General features: G+C 38.8%; 1 protein-coding gene and 1 long non-coding RNA gene across 8 annotated transcripts in view; one reads left to right on the forward strand and one right to left on the reverse strand.

The window, feature by feature from the left end:
• Nucleotides 1-14,774, reverse strand: part of ADGRV1 (adhesion G protein-coupled receptor V1) — a 305,664-nt gene that overhangs the window by 204,809 nt on the left and 86,081 nt on the right. For all 7 annotated transcript variants that reach the window (XM_068175720.1, XM_068175721.1, XM_068175718.1 and 4 more), the window contains 7 exons: nt 7,415-7,594; nt 5,761-5,924; nt 5,136-5,229; nt 2,394-2,472; nt 1,644-1,782; nt 977-1,118; nt 287-549 (listed from right to left, as the gene is read on the reverse strand). In XM_068175720.1, the coding sequence (XP_068031821.1) occupies nt 287-549; nt 977-1,118; nt 1,644-1,782; nt 2,394-2,472; nt 5,136-5,229; nt 5,761-5,924; nt 7,415-7,594 (1,061 nt within the window). The remainder of the gene's footprint in view (nt 1-286; nt 550-976; nt 1,119-1,643; nt 1,783-2,393; nt 2,473-5,135; nt 5,230-5,760; nt 5,925-7,414; nt 7,595-14,774) is intronic.
• LOC137464407 (uncharacterized) overlaps nt 1-14,774 on the forward strand; it is a 234,906-nt gene that overhangs the window by 39,003 nt on the left and 181,129 nt on the right. The gene's annotated exons all lie outside the window — the stretch shown is intronic.

Consider the following 14,774-nt stretch of genomic DNA (forward strand, 5'->3'; position numbering starts at 1 on the left):
TGTCGAAGTTTGTCTTTCAGCTATATACTAAACACATATAAAGAAATGGTCTTATACACACATCATACTATATACCCATTATACTGTTTTCAGTTTATCCGAACTATTACAAAGAGAGAAATATCTACAGAAAAGCATATTTAGTTTTTCTGCACTCCCACAACTCAGTTTATTCTGAGAATTAAGGAAAGCATATTAAAAAAATTAATACATGAAAAAACACGAACATTGTTGTAAAGTTTCAGATAATTTTAAAAAAGCCTTCTTACTATTTTTACCATATTACCTTAAATCTGACTCCCTCTTCCAGCACAATGTGTCCTTGAGAAGGGGCCAAATCCACTGATGGCTCTGAAGAATTAATTTGACTTACAAGATACTGAACAGACACTGTTCCAAATATTCCCTGAGGAGGTTCTCTAATAATATTTAATACTGCAACACTTTCCATCAGATGGAGAGCTGTTTGCTCTCTTAGGAAGAAGTGATCACTGTTATTGAATGACAAAATTCCATGTCCATCATCATTGGCAAATATAGTAATTGTGGCTTTTGAGACATAAATAATAGAAATATACTTTAATTAAAATAGTAAAATATAATTGTACACATATACAAATAAATAAATATATACACAAATCCATTATTTCTTTAGTATAATTGTATTGCTTTTATGTCTCTGATACTATTTAACAGAATATATAAGTATTTTGCTTTATCCAGGAAGATTTGTAGAAAGGAAGAATCTAGACTTTTATTAAAACATCCAGCTTTTGCAATTTCTGATTCCTTATTTTACAAGTTATTTTGTTAGTTTTACATTTTTCACAGTGATGTTTAAGAGCTTTCCAAATAAGATTAATAATTTACCATAGGAGCACACTGCTGTTCTCTAAAACATGATTTTTCAGAAGAATGAAATTGAAGTGACTGAGATACAATTCTGAAGAATGAGAACATCAAAACTAAGTTTTACCTGTTGTGTTCTCCCCTAATTCCAGGCCAAATGAGGGATTTGTTAGAATTAACTGGAACTTCTCAACACCTTCAGGAATATCATCATCACAAATCACAACAACAACAGATTTATTCTTTTCTCCATCAGCAAAAAAAAGAGTCTAGCATTGAAACACAGAAAACATTGAATATTCAATAGCTGATAATGCATACAGAAATTTTAAACTAAGGTTAAGCAGCATTGCCTTAAATAGGGAGGAAAGAAGAGGCAAGAAGAATAATTTCTACGTCCCTTATAAATTGACTGAAAAAGAAGCAAAACAGTTAAATAGTTTAGCACATTGTAGAGTGAGGACAAACAAGAACAATTCACTTTGAAAGTTCTTTTGCAAAAAATATTAAAACTTACATGAAATCTTATATTCTCTTGTCTAAGAAAAAATGTATTTGAAATAGATGTTTCAAATTTTAAAATGTGTCTTAAATTTAAAAATACTTTAGTACTAAAAAAGAAAGAAAGACTAAAATAAGATTACTGTATCTATCTCTGTTCAGATGATCAGAGCAACTGAAAGAAGTTGAGAAATCTAGATGTACTAGTGACTACTCTGCAGAATAGATAAGATGATGTTCTTTTAAGGAAACTGAAGAAATGAAAACTGGTAGATTTAAAATTTGCTTCTTACCCTTGAGACCACATTAAAATCCAAACCCAGCTGTGCCTCCAAATTTTGGGCATAAAAAAACACAGACACACTGCCATAAGATCCTTTGTTTCGGTATGCCATTATGGTCAGATTCCCATGAGTTTCATTAACTTCAAAACTAAAACAAAAACCAAGACAAATTCTCAGTGCTCACTGAGCATGTTATTTTAATAAGATGGTAGAAAATTGCTATATTTTCACTTAAAATCATCCCCTCTACCTTTTAAGAAAAAGGTAAAACTTTTAAATAAAACTTTTAAGTAAAGCATCATTACCACTTGTCTAATGCAACCATTATACCTTTGTTTTTTTTTTTTTTTAGCACAATGGTATTGAACTAGATTAAGACTGTTTATGAGCCTGGATGCCTTTTTCCTAGCTCCTGGAAATCAGAAAAAAAGATCTGAGAGATGTCAATTGCATGCTTAGATGGATGCAGAGGCTGGGGCATGGGATGGAGGTTTGAGGGAGTGATGGAAGGCCACATTACCAAAAGATAATAGTGAAAATAAATACATGGTAGCATGAGATTTCTGAGTAAACATACTGTAAATGTTGGTTTCTAGTGTGGGCATTATCCTTCCAATTCCACTGAACTGAATAATATGTTGTCAGCTCAAAGATCTGATATATTGTTAACAGAAGTTTTACTGTTAACTGAAAATGAAATAGTTGGGCAACACTAATCGTTAACTCCCATAGGGAATTCTTCAAGGTGCCAAGACTTACTTGGAACTTTCCCATTCAACTACTCCGCTTACTCCATCATTAGCATCAATAATAATTTGAGAAGCTAAACCTTCCACATCTAAAAGGGAAAACAGAAAGACAAGTATGTAAAAACAATAAAGTTCATTTTCATTATTTTCAAGAATAACAGAAGCATTTCTTTATATCTTTACTAATTTTGTAGAAGAAAAACATAATTTTCCATTTCCAAAATGTGGAGGAGAAAATGAAGTGGACAGGATACTTGGAAAGGCTTGAAGAAAATCTGTCCTTAGTAGCTTACTATTAGAAATGCAACACAGGGCCTTGAATTACCACCATTACATTTAATGTACTTTAAAAAAGAAAAAAAAAAAAAAAAGAAAAAAGAAAAAAATTGAAGAAAACTCATGGCACAGAAAAAGTAGAAAATGACAAAAGCTTTTTGAAAAGATTTTTCATCAAGTCTTAATTCATTGTGTGTTTTTCTTATGATGATATTTAATGTTTTGCAGACAGTGCCATTCTGAATATTGGAGGGAAAATGAGTAAAAAATAATAGTAAATGATCCAGTATATCATCTTGTATTAGTATTTCAGTGCCTGATAATAAATCTTAATGGCACACACCACAGATTCTGCTATTAAAAAAGAATTATTAATTTCCTTTTAGTTAGTTTATGTATTGTAAGATTCTGCTACTACATAAAACCACAGGTATATTCACTATAACTTTGCAAGATTATTTCATGTATTGCCCTGTGAAAATACTGAATAATAGATTAATGCCAGCAATTTCCACTAATTTCACAGACCAGAACTTGACAGTCAGAACTTCATTCTTCTGAGAAAATAATGCCTTTTTTTGTTTAAACAGCATCACATGAATACCCCAATTTATGTCAATTTAATTTTAATAAAAATTAAAAAGAAATGAAGACTGACAATTTCTACAAAACAAATTTATTCCACTAAATCTGTAGTAAATATACTATTTTTAGATCAATCAGAGAGATTTCTATTAAATAAGATAAAAAGTTAATAAAAGATCACTGCCTTTAATCCAAATCTGACACTATGAGGTAGTGATGAACATGAGCAGCAGCTGCAACACGTCTACACAGACAGCAGAAAGGTTTAGAAATCTATAGGGATTACAGTGTGTATAGATCCTTCAGATTCCTAACTGGTGTTTTCCTTCATCGTGTCATAATCTGATCAGCTCACTGAAGATCTATAATACTTCACTTTCAACATCAGACCTCCTATTTCAAATTTGGCATCTTTCCTCTCCCTGATGACCTCCTGCCATTTTACCCTATCTTAATTTTTCCTTCTATGCATTAAGTTTATTAATTTTTCTTTCATTATTCTCAAGTATCAAACATTTTCCCTTTCCTTAATTCCTTGCACTTTTGTATTATAGTTGGGCCTTTTCTTCCACCTTTTCTAGAAGATGGGATGGAGCAAGAGCAGCATGAAGAAAACAGAATTGTCCTTTATGTTTCCTGCTTCTGCTCCATAGCCATGAAGTCTCAGATCAGAAATAAAAGTCACTTAAATTCCATGTGTTTAACTGTATGTCACAGATATCCCAGACCTACTCCATATATTGCATGCACATGGCTAAGACAGGGACAGCATTCATGATATATTCCAGACAGGTACGATTAACTGTGTATCAGCATCATGTGCAGGACACCCATCACTTTTGATAGTAGACACCTAGAATTATATTAAAGATTTTCTATGGGGTACAGGATTGCTAAATCCTAAACAAATGCACTGGACCAACAAGGATTTGAATTCTCAATCATAATAAAGAAAATATACAAAAAGGGAAAGCAAGATTAGAAAACAGTCTGATAACAGAATTAATTGTGACATTTTATAATGAGGACAAAATTTTGCCTCATGGATTACAACTATTATCTGATCATCCTAGGTACATCAGAGTCAAATTGTCATGACTCAGATAGCTAACACTTATGGCAGAAGTTAAGATTATACGGCACTCAGAAAAATTTAAATCAGGAAATCCTTCATACTTGAATGTTACTCTTTCTGTTTTAAATTTTAGATTCAACTAATCACAGCTTAGTGTCTGTACATCAGCAATCAGTATTGCATGTTACCTTTAAGTCTGTAACGAATTAATTCTGTCACTTCAATAGGCATGCAAAAAAAGGGAAAAAGAGTCATAGAAGATGTTAGAAATAATCAGCACAATTAGTCACTGGTGCCCCAGGGTAACCCAACTGTCTTTAAAGCCAACGGCAGCTGTGCTAATGAGTTCAGCAGCAGAATGAGGAACTCAATAAGCAAGCAATTAATGAAGTTCTGTGGAAGAGTAGGAATACAGTAGATCATGACATCTAAAAGTAAATCTGATAAAAAGTAATAAAAAGATACTTTTGAAAGAGTGAGCAAAGGACCTACTTGAAGGAATTATTTGTACATATTTGCTCCTGTCATTTACTTGGAAATTAAAATCACATTACACATTGCAAACACAACTTTTGAGATAACTATGTTCTCCAACTGTGTGAAAATTTTCTTATAATTTTTACAGGCTTCAAAAAGTAAGAAGCCAGTGTAACAATAACTATGTTTGATGTTCTACGATGTTCTTGCAGAATACCCTGTCTCATTTTGGCCTATTTGGGAAGTGGCAAGCGGAATAATGATATGCCAAAGTAATAGAATGTGCATTCCATTAATATAAAAATAAAATTAATCATAATTGTTTGTAAGTTGTTTTACCCAGCCTAGGTGGGGAGGAAGCTGAATGGTTCATGATAAGTTCCACTGAAGTTAAATTAACCAAGAAGAATTCTTGCACTTCTGGTACATCATCCTACAAAATACAAATCCAGAATATCCTCTTTTCATTGTCTTTAAGAAACAATCACAGAATTTGTCAAAAAGCAACACACTAGAAGTCTCTAACCTCATAGCAACATTAGAATTAATTTATGTTTCCATTTTCCTGGAACATTTTTACATAAAATGTTAATTATGAAGGAAGACAACATTTAAAGGAAAAGACTGCGGTGACACTGAACTAGATGTGAATAGATTTCTGCTCAATATTGAAAGCCCAAATAGCAATCACTGATAAAGTAAGAGCCTGTAGCAAGCAATGAATGACACTGGTCTGAATATCAGAAAATAAAGTCTTAATGAGAGAGTTAAATTTCACTTAACTATAAGTAGCACTGTCTCCTGTTATTATTTGTCCTTCTGTGATTTTACCATTAAACACCAAAGCAGTCTTTCTAAATTGCCATAAAATTGATAGCTTCAAATAATACAGCATTCAAGATTCAGGTTCCACAATATTCCTTTTCGATTGTCATAACAATAAGTGAAAAGATATAGAATTTACCTCTAGAATAGTAACATTTATGGCAGCCGATGTTTCTCCTTCTTTCAAAATCACTGAGTCAGAAACAGCTACATAATCAGCTCCTGGTTCAGCCAAAATCCCCTCTGTCTGATTACTTAAGGAGACCAATCCTGGAACTGTGGCATATGTAACATTGATAACACCTGTTTAAAATGTGACAAAAAAACACAACTTTTTTTCAATCTTTTGTAATGTTCACTAGAATAGACAAAGAAAAGAGACCAAATGCTCATTGAAAAAAAATGAAAAGCTTAGCTGCAAACCAGAGGATTAAAACACTAATCTGAAACTAATGGGACTTATTTCTTTCAGTCTAGCCTTTAATAATTTGTCCGAGATCGCAGGACTCGGAAAGTATTAGGACCCAATGTATTCATACATTTGAGGTGCTGTGAACTGCAAATATTATGTAACATACCTGGAACATCTAATGTATTATTAATGCCTGGTTTGGTGTGAAGGGAAGTAGAGTGTTTCAGGAATGACTGATGTCTAAGAAAGGCTCTAAGGAGAATTCTAAATTTAGTTTCCTTCCCAGATAGACTAACATAGACATTGATAGAGAATAAAAATTAGGGGACACATTGATATATTTTACTAGAGGGAAAGCTATATATATTTTTTTTTAATAACAAAGGCACATCTCATGAATCTGCCAGAGTAATCAAGATGCAAATTTAAAGAGAGTGATCCTGGAGATAAAATGACAAATGAAATTCAAAGTTAATCTGTATGAAATAAAACATAAGGTATAAAAGAATCTTAGTTTTAATAAATAAAGATGGAGTTCAGTTGAGAGATTTTACATTTACAATGGAAACTTAGAATATATTAATATTTTCCTAATTAATATTTGAAAGGTAATTTACATACTGACTGACATTAAAAAAGAAATGGGAAAACAAAGAAATGACATTTAAATTCCTCTGCAAAACTGTAGTGTGTCCAGATCTTGAAAGTTTATTTCAACTGATCTCTTCACCTCAAAACAAAGGGAAAAAAAATAAGAGCGATTTTAACAGAGGTCTAAATATAGTCTAAAAATGTTGATAGAAAATTATTATATATGTTATCTCTCAATGGAAGTCAAAATACTCAGGAAAAAAACACAAAAAATATTTTGGCACACAGTGCACTACTGAAGTTAGTACTACTTAATTTGATTTTAAAAAGAAACTTGAATTAAAAATAAATACAGAGTTCTTAGGAGAGGCATAAACTGAATTCAGGCATCGATGCAACTTTTTCCATGGGATATTCCTAAACTGTCAGATTCTGGAAGTTTATAGAAGGGATGTTGTGGGAATGATAATTCCATGCTAGCTCCTTTTCCCATGTTTTTTTATTTCTTCTGGACAGACAATTCAAGACAGATTTGCTGGACATAAAAGTACAACCCTAACAGCCAACTAGCTATGTCATAGCTCCCAGATCCCTTGCTGTAGAATTAAAGGCTATGCCTTCAGTTTTAACTAAAACTTAGTTCCCAAGCCCGCAATAAGGAGCCTAGAAGTTCTGAAAATATCAGTTGTATCCAAGATTTTCCAGAATTTCTAGCTTCCCTGTCATGACTTTCATTTGTCTACTGATTTTGAAAACAAAACTTAATTTCTCTTGGAGATGTTATACAAACCTAGAGATCCAAATTCTCTGTTAATAAAAAGTTGAACTGTTTTGTTTTCCTCTGGAAGTAAAACTACCCTGGATGGAGAAGCAAAATTCAGTACTCCATGTGGTTCATCACTAGCTTCTACCGTCAGAATAGCTTCATATCCTTGACTATCCAAAACAGCAGCACCAGAAGGAGAAACACCTGCAAAAGAATCAATGCACTAAAGTTAATTGTGTTAGGAAAATAAAGTTTTGTCTTAGGTAACTGCTATTTTTATGTACAAATGACAGCCAGTAACACTGCAAATGAAATCAAACCAAACATACTATGCACTCACTGAATTTTATGGCTTGTATGGAATGTATATATAATTGCATTCTTTAACAAGCACAGGAACATTCAATCACAACAAAAATTGTACACATAATAAGTATAGAGTTAAAGACTGGCTTGAGAAGCAAGAAAATCTGAAAAGACAGTGCTAAACATGGACTTTCCTAAACTACTTCTGTTGGAAAAGGAAAAAGACTTTTTTTAGGACTTCATTACAATTCCTAAATTCCATTATAATTAATTTATTAAGTTAAAATTATATTCAACTTCTCTATCATTCCATTAAGAAATTACTACAAGTGTTGCCTTGATGAATTTATGTATTTACTTATACATAAATTTATACTTATCCTGGAGGATTACAAGAGTAAACAAAATATTAAGGCAAGTTTGCAAGGTACCTATCAGCAACACCACCTATGTCAAGTTAGTTTGGTGTTTAGACACTAATTCCAGTTTAACAAATGATATTTCAGAAGGCATGTGGTTTCATGCTTCTTTTCTCATTATAATTTCAATGAATGAGTAAAACTGACTTCCTGTAATTCAGAGACAGATCAGAGAGACAGCTTCAAGATTGTTTAAAAAGATAAAAATATCTATTTATTTTATGACACCTGTATCATATGTATACATAAATATATAGAAGTGTCAAGACCACTTCAATAAAATGTCAATAAATTTTGTATAGTTTGCAACATTTTCAATATTCGTAGCCCTACACTTCCAAAATGGTTTAATACACACAAACTTATACACTACTAAATGGCAATTTTCGATATAGCAGGTATAGAAGTATGTAGTTCTGCATTCTTGTGGTGTTATATTTTAGTTAAATGGTATGCTCTGTCTCACCCCTGGAAAACGTACGGTTCATTCCAAGCCTGTGATCCTCCCCTGCAGTATCCTGTGTCTGTAATCCCATTGGCCCGATCTGTTCTGTGCCCACTTTGAATCTCCCTGTTCAGTGTGCCGGGGGGACGGTTCTCTCTCTCTTCGCCGGCTCTCCTGGCTGGTGCTCTCTCAGCCCCTCCCTCCCCCTCCCCTTTCCCCCCTCGCTCCCCTTTCCCCCCTCTACCTCAGAAACCATGCTGCCTCCCGGGGGTAGGACCCCCAATAAACCCTCATCTAATGAGCACCCTCAGAAGCCGTGCGGAGTCTCCTTGCTGCCTGCAGCTACCTGCGAACCACAGCCTAGGGGGGCACCCCGGGGACACCTCCGGGAGGCCCCCCCCCCCCCCCGGAACGGACCACGACAAATGGCGCCCAACTCCGGGCTCAAGGATCCACAACCCTGACACCACCACCGCCCTGCCAGTACAGCGCAGAACCCCGCGGAGCACCGCTTCAACACCACCTCCAGCACCACAGAGTGACCACACCAGGCTGCAGCCACGGCCCCATGCGGCCCTGTCACCACCGCACAGATGCCCCGCACTCCCACCACCACCAGCTGGCGCGGCCCCAGCCCGGCACGGTGTGGCCTCAGCCCCACCTGGGCCCGGGCAGCAACGCAGCCTCAGCGGGCCCCGGCATGGCGCGACCCCAGTTCGGCACAGCCACACTGCGAGCACAGGGCCCCGGGGCGGCCCCGGCCCACTGCAACCCCGCCGCTGCACGCGCGCACCCCGGCACCCAGAGAAGCCGCACGGAGCGCACCCAGCCCCTGCCTGGCGGTGGTGGGGGGGCCCCTTCAGAGCTTGCGGACCGTGCAGAGCACCAAGCCCAAGCAGCCGATGCCCTGGACCACAGCAGTGAAAACCCACCAGTTTCCACAAGGGAGCCACCAGACGACCCAGGCACCGCAACCCCCCAAAACAGCTTTTGTCAGCTGTGTGACCTCCTTCCTCAGTCTTACTCTCTCCCTCCCTTGCTGCCACTTCTCCCTAATTTCATCCCTACCCCACCTTCTCCTAAACAAAACCCCAGGATTATCCAACATAACCACGACCACGTGTCAGCCAAGATGGCTCCAGCCACATGGCACGGCACCATCTTTTGCTTCTCCTTCCCTAAATCCCTTTCTTCCTGCTCTTTCTCCCCCATGCTCTGCCCCTTCCCTGTCTCTCATGAACCAACTCCCTCTTCAGCTCCTAATTCCCCCCTTCCGCCTTCCAAATCCCACAGGGTGGGAGATGGAATTGGAGAAGAAGCTGAGAAACCAAAACCCAAAGCTAAAATAATTTTGTAATACCAGTTTTAACAGTCTTGTATATTTAGCTGAATTGTAAATTGTACTTCATGATCTCCTTTTCCTGTTATTCCAAGAGCAGGATGATATCCTTCTCTGTAATCCATACCCCTTTTTTTCCTTATTTTGGGTAATTAACCAGGAGCAAACCACTCAAAGGCGCAGGGTACCCCGAAAAGATTTTTCTTTCGCAGAGTCCCTGGCTCCCCCTAACCTCTCCAGTTCCCAATCCCTATCCACTTGTTCTAGCTGAAAAGAGCTCATCAGCTAGAACTTTTATCCTAAAACCCTCTAACCTTTTTATCATTTTTATCCCATACCTGTTGTGAAAAATGCATATTTTATGATTGGCTTTTCGCAAATATTAAATTGAATACTATATGTATTATTTTATATTGATTAGAAGTGCTGTATTAACATTTTAATAGTATGGTAAATGTAGTTTTGTAGTTAAAATAGAACCTATGAATGTGGGGGGTTTTTTTACTAGCTCAAGCAAGAGATGAGATAATGAAGAAACTCTTCACACAGAGATGACAATGATGGGGGCCCATAAAGAATTACTGCCTCCTTATCAGAAAAGACAAACATTCTTCCACCTTCTCTCCGTCTTTATGGAACCACCAGGATTAAGGGGAAGAAGTTGACAAAAACCAGAAAAGTTCTTAATTTGCAAGGAATTTATGCATCATGTATGAGATGTATGAATATGCAACAGGCTACTGCTTTTAAAGATTATTCCTTTGTTCACAAGGCATGCTTATTGGGCTTAAGTGCCCAAGAGCATCCGGACGTCCATAATTCTTTGATTTTTATTGTCTTGTAATTGTCCTAACTCTAAATTTTCATTACTCTAATTGTATTACTATTTTTATAACCATTTTATTATTATTAAACTTTTAAAATTTTAAAAACCAAGTGACTGGCGTTTATAACAAATGGTAGCAGAGGATGGTTCCTAACACCTCTCTGCCGGTGCCTTAGGAGAGTCAGAGTGAGAAGACGCGTCCTGCCCTGATTAGGCAGCCTCGCTCTGCTCCCCTGGTGCTGCCGACAGACGCAGGTTACGATCCGATGGACAAAAGGAGACAATAAAACAAAGAAAAGGGAAAGGATTCCCTAAAACCGCGGTAATTAGCCCCTAAGACCAAAGTGTACACGAAGAACAAAGACCCAAGGACAAGGGATAGGTAAGTATTTGTTGGGATGGGGTGGATAAGGGGGGATGAATGTGTGTGAATGGGGTGGATAAGGGGGGATGAATGTGTGTGAATGAGAGGCGGGCTGGTTACCCCAGACCTGCTAAGTGAGTGCAGTAGTCTCCCATGCTGCGTTTCTGTCTTTTTCGCGAGAAAAGCGGCCAGTACAGAGACGAAGCGAATGATAAAAGAGTGAGAGAATCCCCCCGGGGAGATTGAATTGAATGGGCTGGGTTGAGGGATTAATATTCAAGAGCACCCAGGGTTGCTGCTGGGTTGAGATATTAATCCTCAAGAGCACCCAGGGTTGAATAAGTGAAACAAAAGGTACCTTTACTTGTTGTGTACGCGACGGTGGGTCCCGCACCAACAAGTCCCCTGAGGGTGGGGGCTTAGGCAAAACCCTGCAAAAACTTGAGTGAAAAAGTCTGCTGGGTTGAGATATTAACCTTCAAGAGCACCCAGGATTGAGTAACTCAGGGCCCTTCCCAGAGGCCCAGCAGTACTGAAACCCAGAGAGGCTGCCCCCAAAGCAAGGATGGCTCAGTACCGTAGGACCTTTTAGCACCGCGGCTGCGTAAAGTAGTCATCTAACCCATTCCCCCTGGGGGAGGGGGTGTGGGGAGTCCAGATCGGGCAAGGTACGGAGGTCCGAACCCCTGACTCTGAGGCTATCTCTAGGGAAGAGGGATAGCCAAACCTCGGGGAGGTGGAAGGGGTCAGGGTGGGGGCTTACACGATTCACGATTCTCTGGCAACAGAAATCCCTTTGTGTAAGTCTAAGAGGTTTGCTAACGTTTCCTTCCTCTGTGCAATAAAATAAAGGGAAATGTAGAAGTATGAATGGACAGGCCTGAGGGTGTAGATGTGTGTGCGAAAGTAAGCGGAAAATAAAGGTGAGTAAATAGAAATTAGTGAAAGATATGCAATGTAGATTGTTTTGAGTTAAATAAAAGTGAGTAAGTGTGCACGAATGAAAGTATATGTAACAGTATTGTGAAGTCTAGAAGTATGAATGAACAGGCTTGAGGGTGTGTGAATGTGAGAGTGAGCGAGAGATAAAAGTGAGTAAATGGAAATGAGTGGAAGATATGTAATGTAGATTGTTTATTTTGAGCTTTATTTTTTTAGAGGGAGGTGTATTATGTTGAATGGTTTGTGAGAGAAAGAATTTTTTGCATGGGTAGTTGAAAGAAGGTAGTATTTAGGTTGTTAGAAAATGTGGGGGAAAAAAAAAAGAGCATGGAATGAATAGATAAGATTTTGGGGGGGAAAAAAAATGGGACAGAAAACCAGTAAAAAGGAAGAAAAAGGGGAAAAGGGAGTAAAACAAGAGGGAACCACACCACTCGCAGCCGAGCCGCTTGTCCCGGGCCCTGGCTCGCCGCTTGTTTCAGCTCCGCCTGTCCCAGTCCCAGCATTTGTCCCAGGTCCCAGCGAGCCGCTCGTTTCGGCTCCGCCTGCCCCGGTGCCGGCGCCTGTCCCGGTGCCTGTTTCGCCGCCCGCAGCCTCTGTACCAGTCCCCGTCTCGCTGCTCGCGGCTGCCCAACCGGCCCCTGCCCCCATCCCGCCCGGCTGGTCCGTGGCCGCTCTGCCGGCCGTGCCTGGCGGGCTCTCGTCCGTCCCGTCTGTCCCATCCTTGACAGCTCCTCCTGCGGCTGTTTCCTCTGCCCCATCCCCAGCGACTCTGACTGTTCCAGCTGCGCTGGGCACCGCCGCTGCTGCTTTGCCTCTGCTGGGAACAGCTGACCCAGCCGCCATTAACTACGCTCCCAGCTGGTATCCCCTGGAAATGCCCCCTCGTTTGGCGGTTCCGGCAGCGAGCCCTGCCCATGCTCCCCTGAGCTCCGTTCCCCTGGTAACCGCAGCTGCAGCTCAAAAAAAAAAAAACTCGCACCTGGAGGACGCCCCTTATAGGAACACGAGAAGTTCAGTTAGAAAACAACATTCACCAGACTCTTCCTCACAACACGGGAGAAAGGCTATAGAAAAAGACTGGGATCTGTTTCCACTAAGAGAGGTCCCGATGGGAGGGGGTGGAACTGAGTTTGTAAATGCTCCTTTAACTTCTTCTGAGGTCAGGAATTTTAAAGAGGAAATCAAAGGGATTTTGAAGGATCCCATAAGCACTGCTGAACAATTAGACCAATTTTTAAGTTCAAGCATTTATACCTGAGAAGAAATGTGGTCAATAATAAAGATACTATTTTCTCCAGAAGAAAGGGAAATGATCAAAATTGCAAGCAAAGACAAGTAGTTTAAATTATTTCTTCCAATTTGCATTGTGATTTTTCATCTTGAAATTTGTAACTTGCTATACTCTAAAGTTGAGAAACTAGTTTACAGCTGTGACATAGCCAGACCTACTTTTAATTTATTTTGAATCAATGTGAAGCTGTTCAATCACATGGTTCTCAGTGTGTAAAGTTAAACTAAAGGTAACACCAGCTACTTGGCAGGTCAATGAGAAACATTTTTTTCTTCCAGCCAGTCCTTTTACATGTACCCAAATGTGTTTTGCTTTTTTAGTTTTTCGTTTTGTTTGTGTTTTTGGAAGTGCTGACTACTTGCAGTGCACCTAGAACAGCAGCTAGAGTTGTGCATGCATAGCACTTTTGAAAAATAAGGCTCATTTTTTTGACCTAAGAATTGGAGATGGCTACATATATAAATGGGAACACACAAAGCTGGATGAAGAAAAAGTTTCAGTATCTTCTAATGTAAGCTGTTAATTTGTTACTTTCAGCATCACTGTGGTTGTGTGACACACATACACATAAAAAAAAAAAAAAAATTGGTGGGGGGAATGTCTGCTTGCTGTAGTTTTATTTCTGGAATGAGTTAGACAGCTATGAAGAAGTTGTGGGTTCCTTGTGTGGTTTACCCAGGCCTGCAGGGAAGGCTTGGTCGTGATTCCCTCTGTGCTGCAGGTAGCCCTGCAGCGTGGCAGCAGTAGCTTGCCTCTAGTGAGTTTGCAGGCAGGGTGCTTCACCACTGCAGTGCTCAGGTGCTGTTTCCTATTGTGACATTAAAGCTTAAATTCAAGAGTGCCTCTTTCCATCCAATTATTGTTTGTACCACAGGAGCCTCTTTGATCAGCATTTCCTAGCAGTCAAAGAGAAGGTATTGCAAAGACAAATTCCTTACTTTCTGTCTCCCCCCCACTGTATTCATGTTTTGTCCATTCTCTCTTCAAAATATGGATTTGTAAAACTCATGCTCTGTGTCCTCAGATGCCCTTCCCAAATCAAACCTTGGCTTTGTTGCAAATTGCATTGCACTAACTAGCATTGTCTTACATTTTTTGGTGCAGGCAGGGTCACTTTGGAAGTAAGTTGTTGTTTACCTTGTTCTTATAACCTTTTTGAGCTTGTGAATGGAGAAAATTGTGATAGAAAAACAAGTCTTTAGTTTTAGTACTGTGTCAGCTGTGAGTGGCTAGTAGCCTTGGTGGAGAGTGCCATGAATTGCATGCTTGCCAAACGCACATAACAAAAGTAATTTAATTTGTAAAGAAGTTGAAAAAAGGGGAGGGGTGGTTGGCAGACTTATCCCTCTGAGACATTGCAATGTGGACTGATGTTAGAAGGTAGACTGATGCCGGAATGTGGATGTTAAAATGTGAAGAGAGAGAAAGAGAGGGAGAGAAAAAGAGAGA

Source organism: Anomalospiza imberbis, chromosome Z (assembly GCF_031753505.1).
Source record: "Anomalospiza imberbis isolate Cuckoo-Finch-1a 21T00152 chromosome Z, ASM3175350v1, whole genome shotgun sequence".
Taxonomy (NCBI): domain Eukaryota; kingdom Metazoa; phylum Chordata; class Aves; order Passeriformes; family Viduidae; genus Anomalospiza; species Anomalospiza imberbis.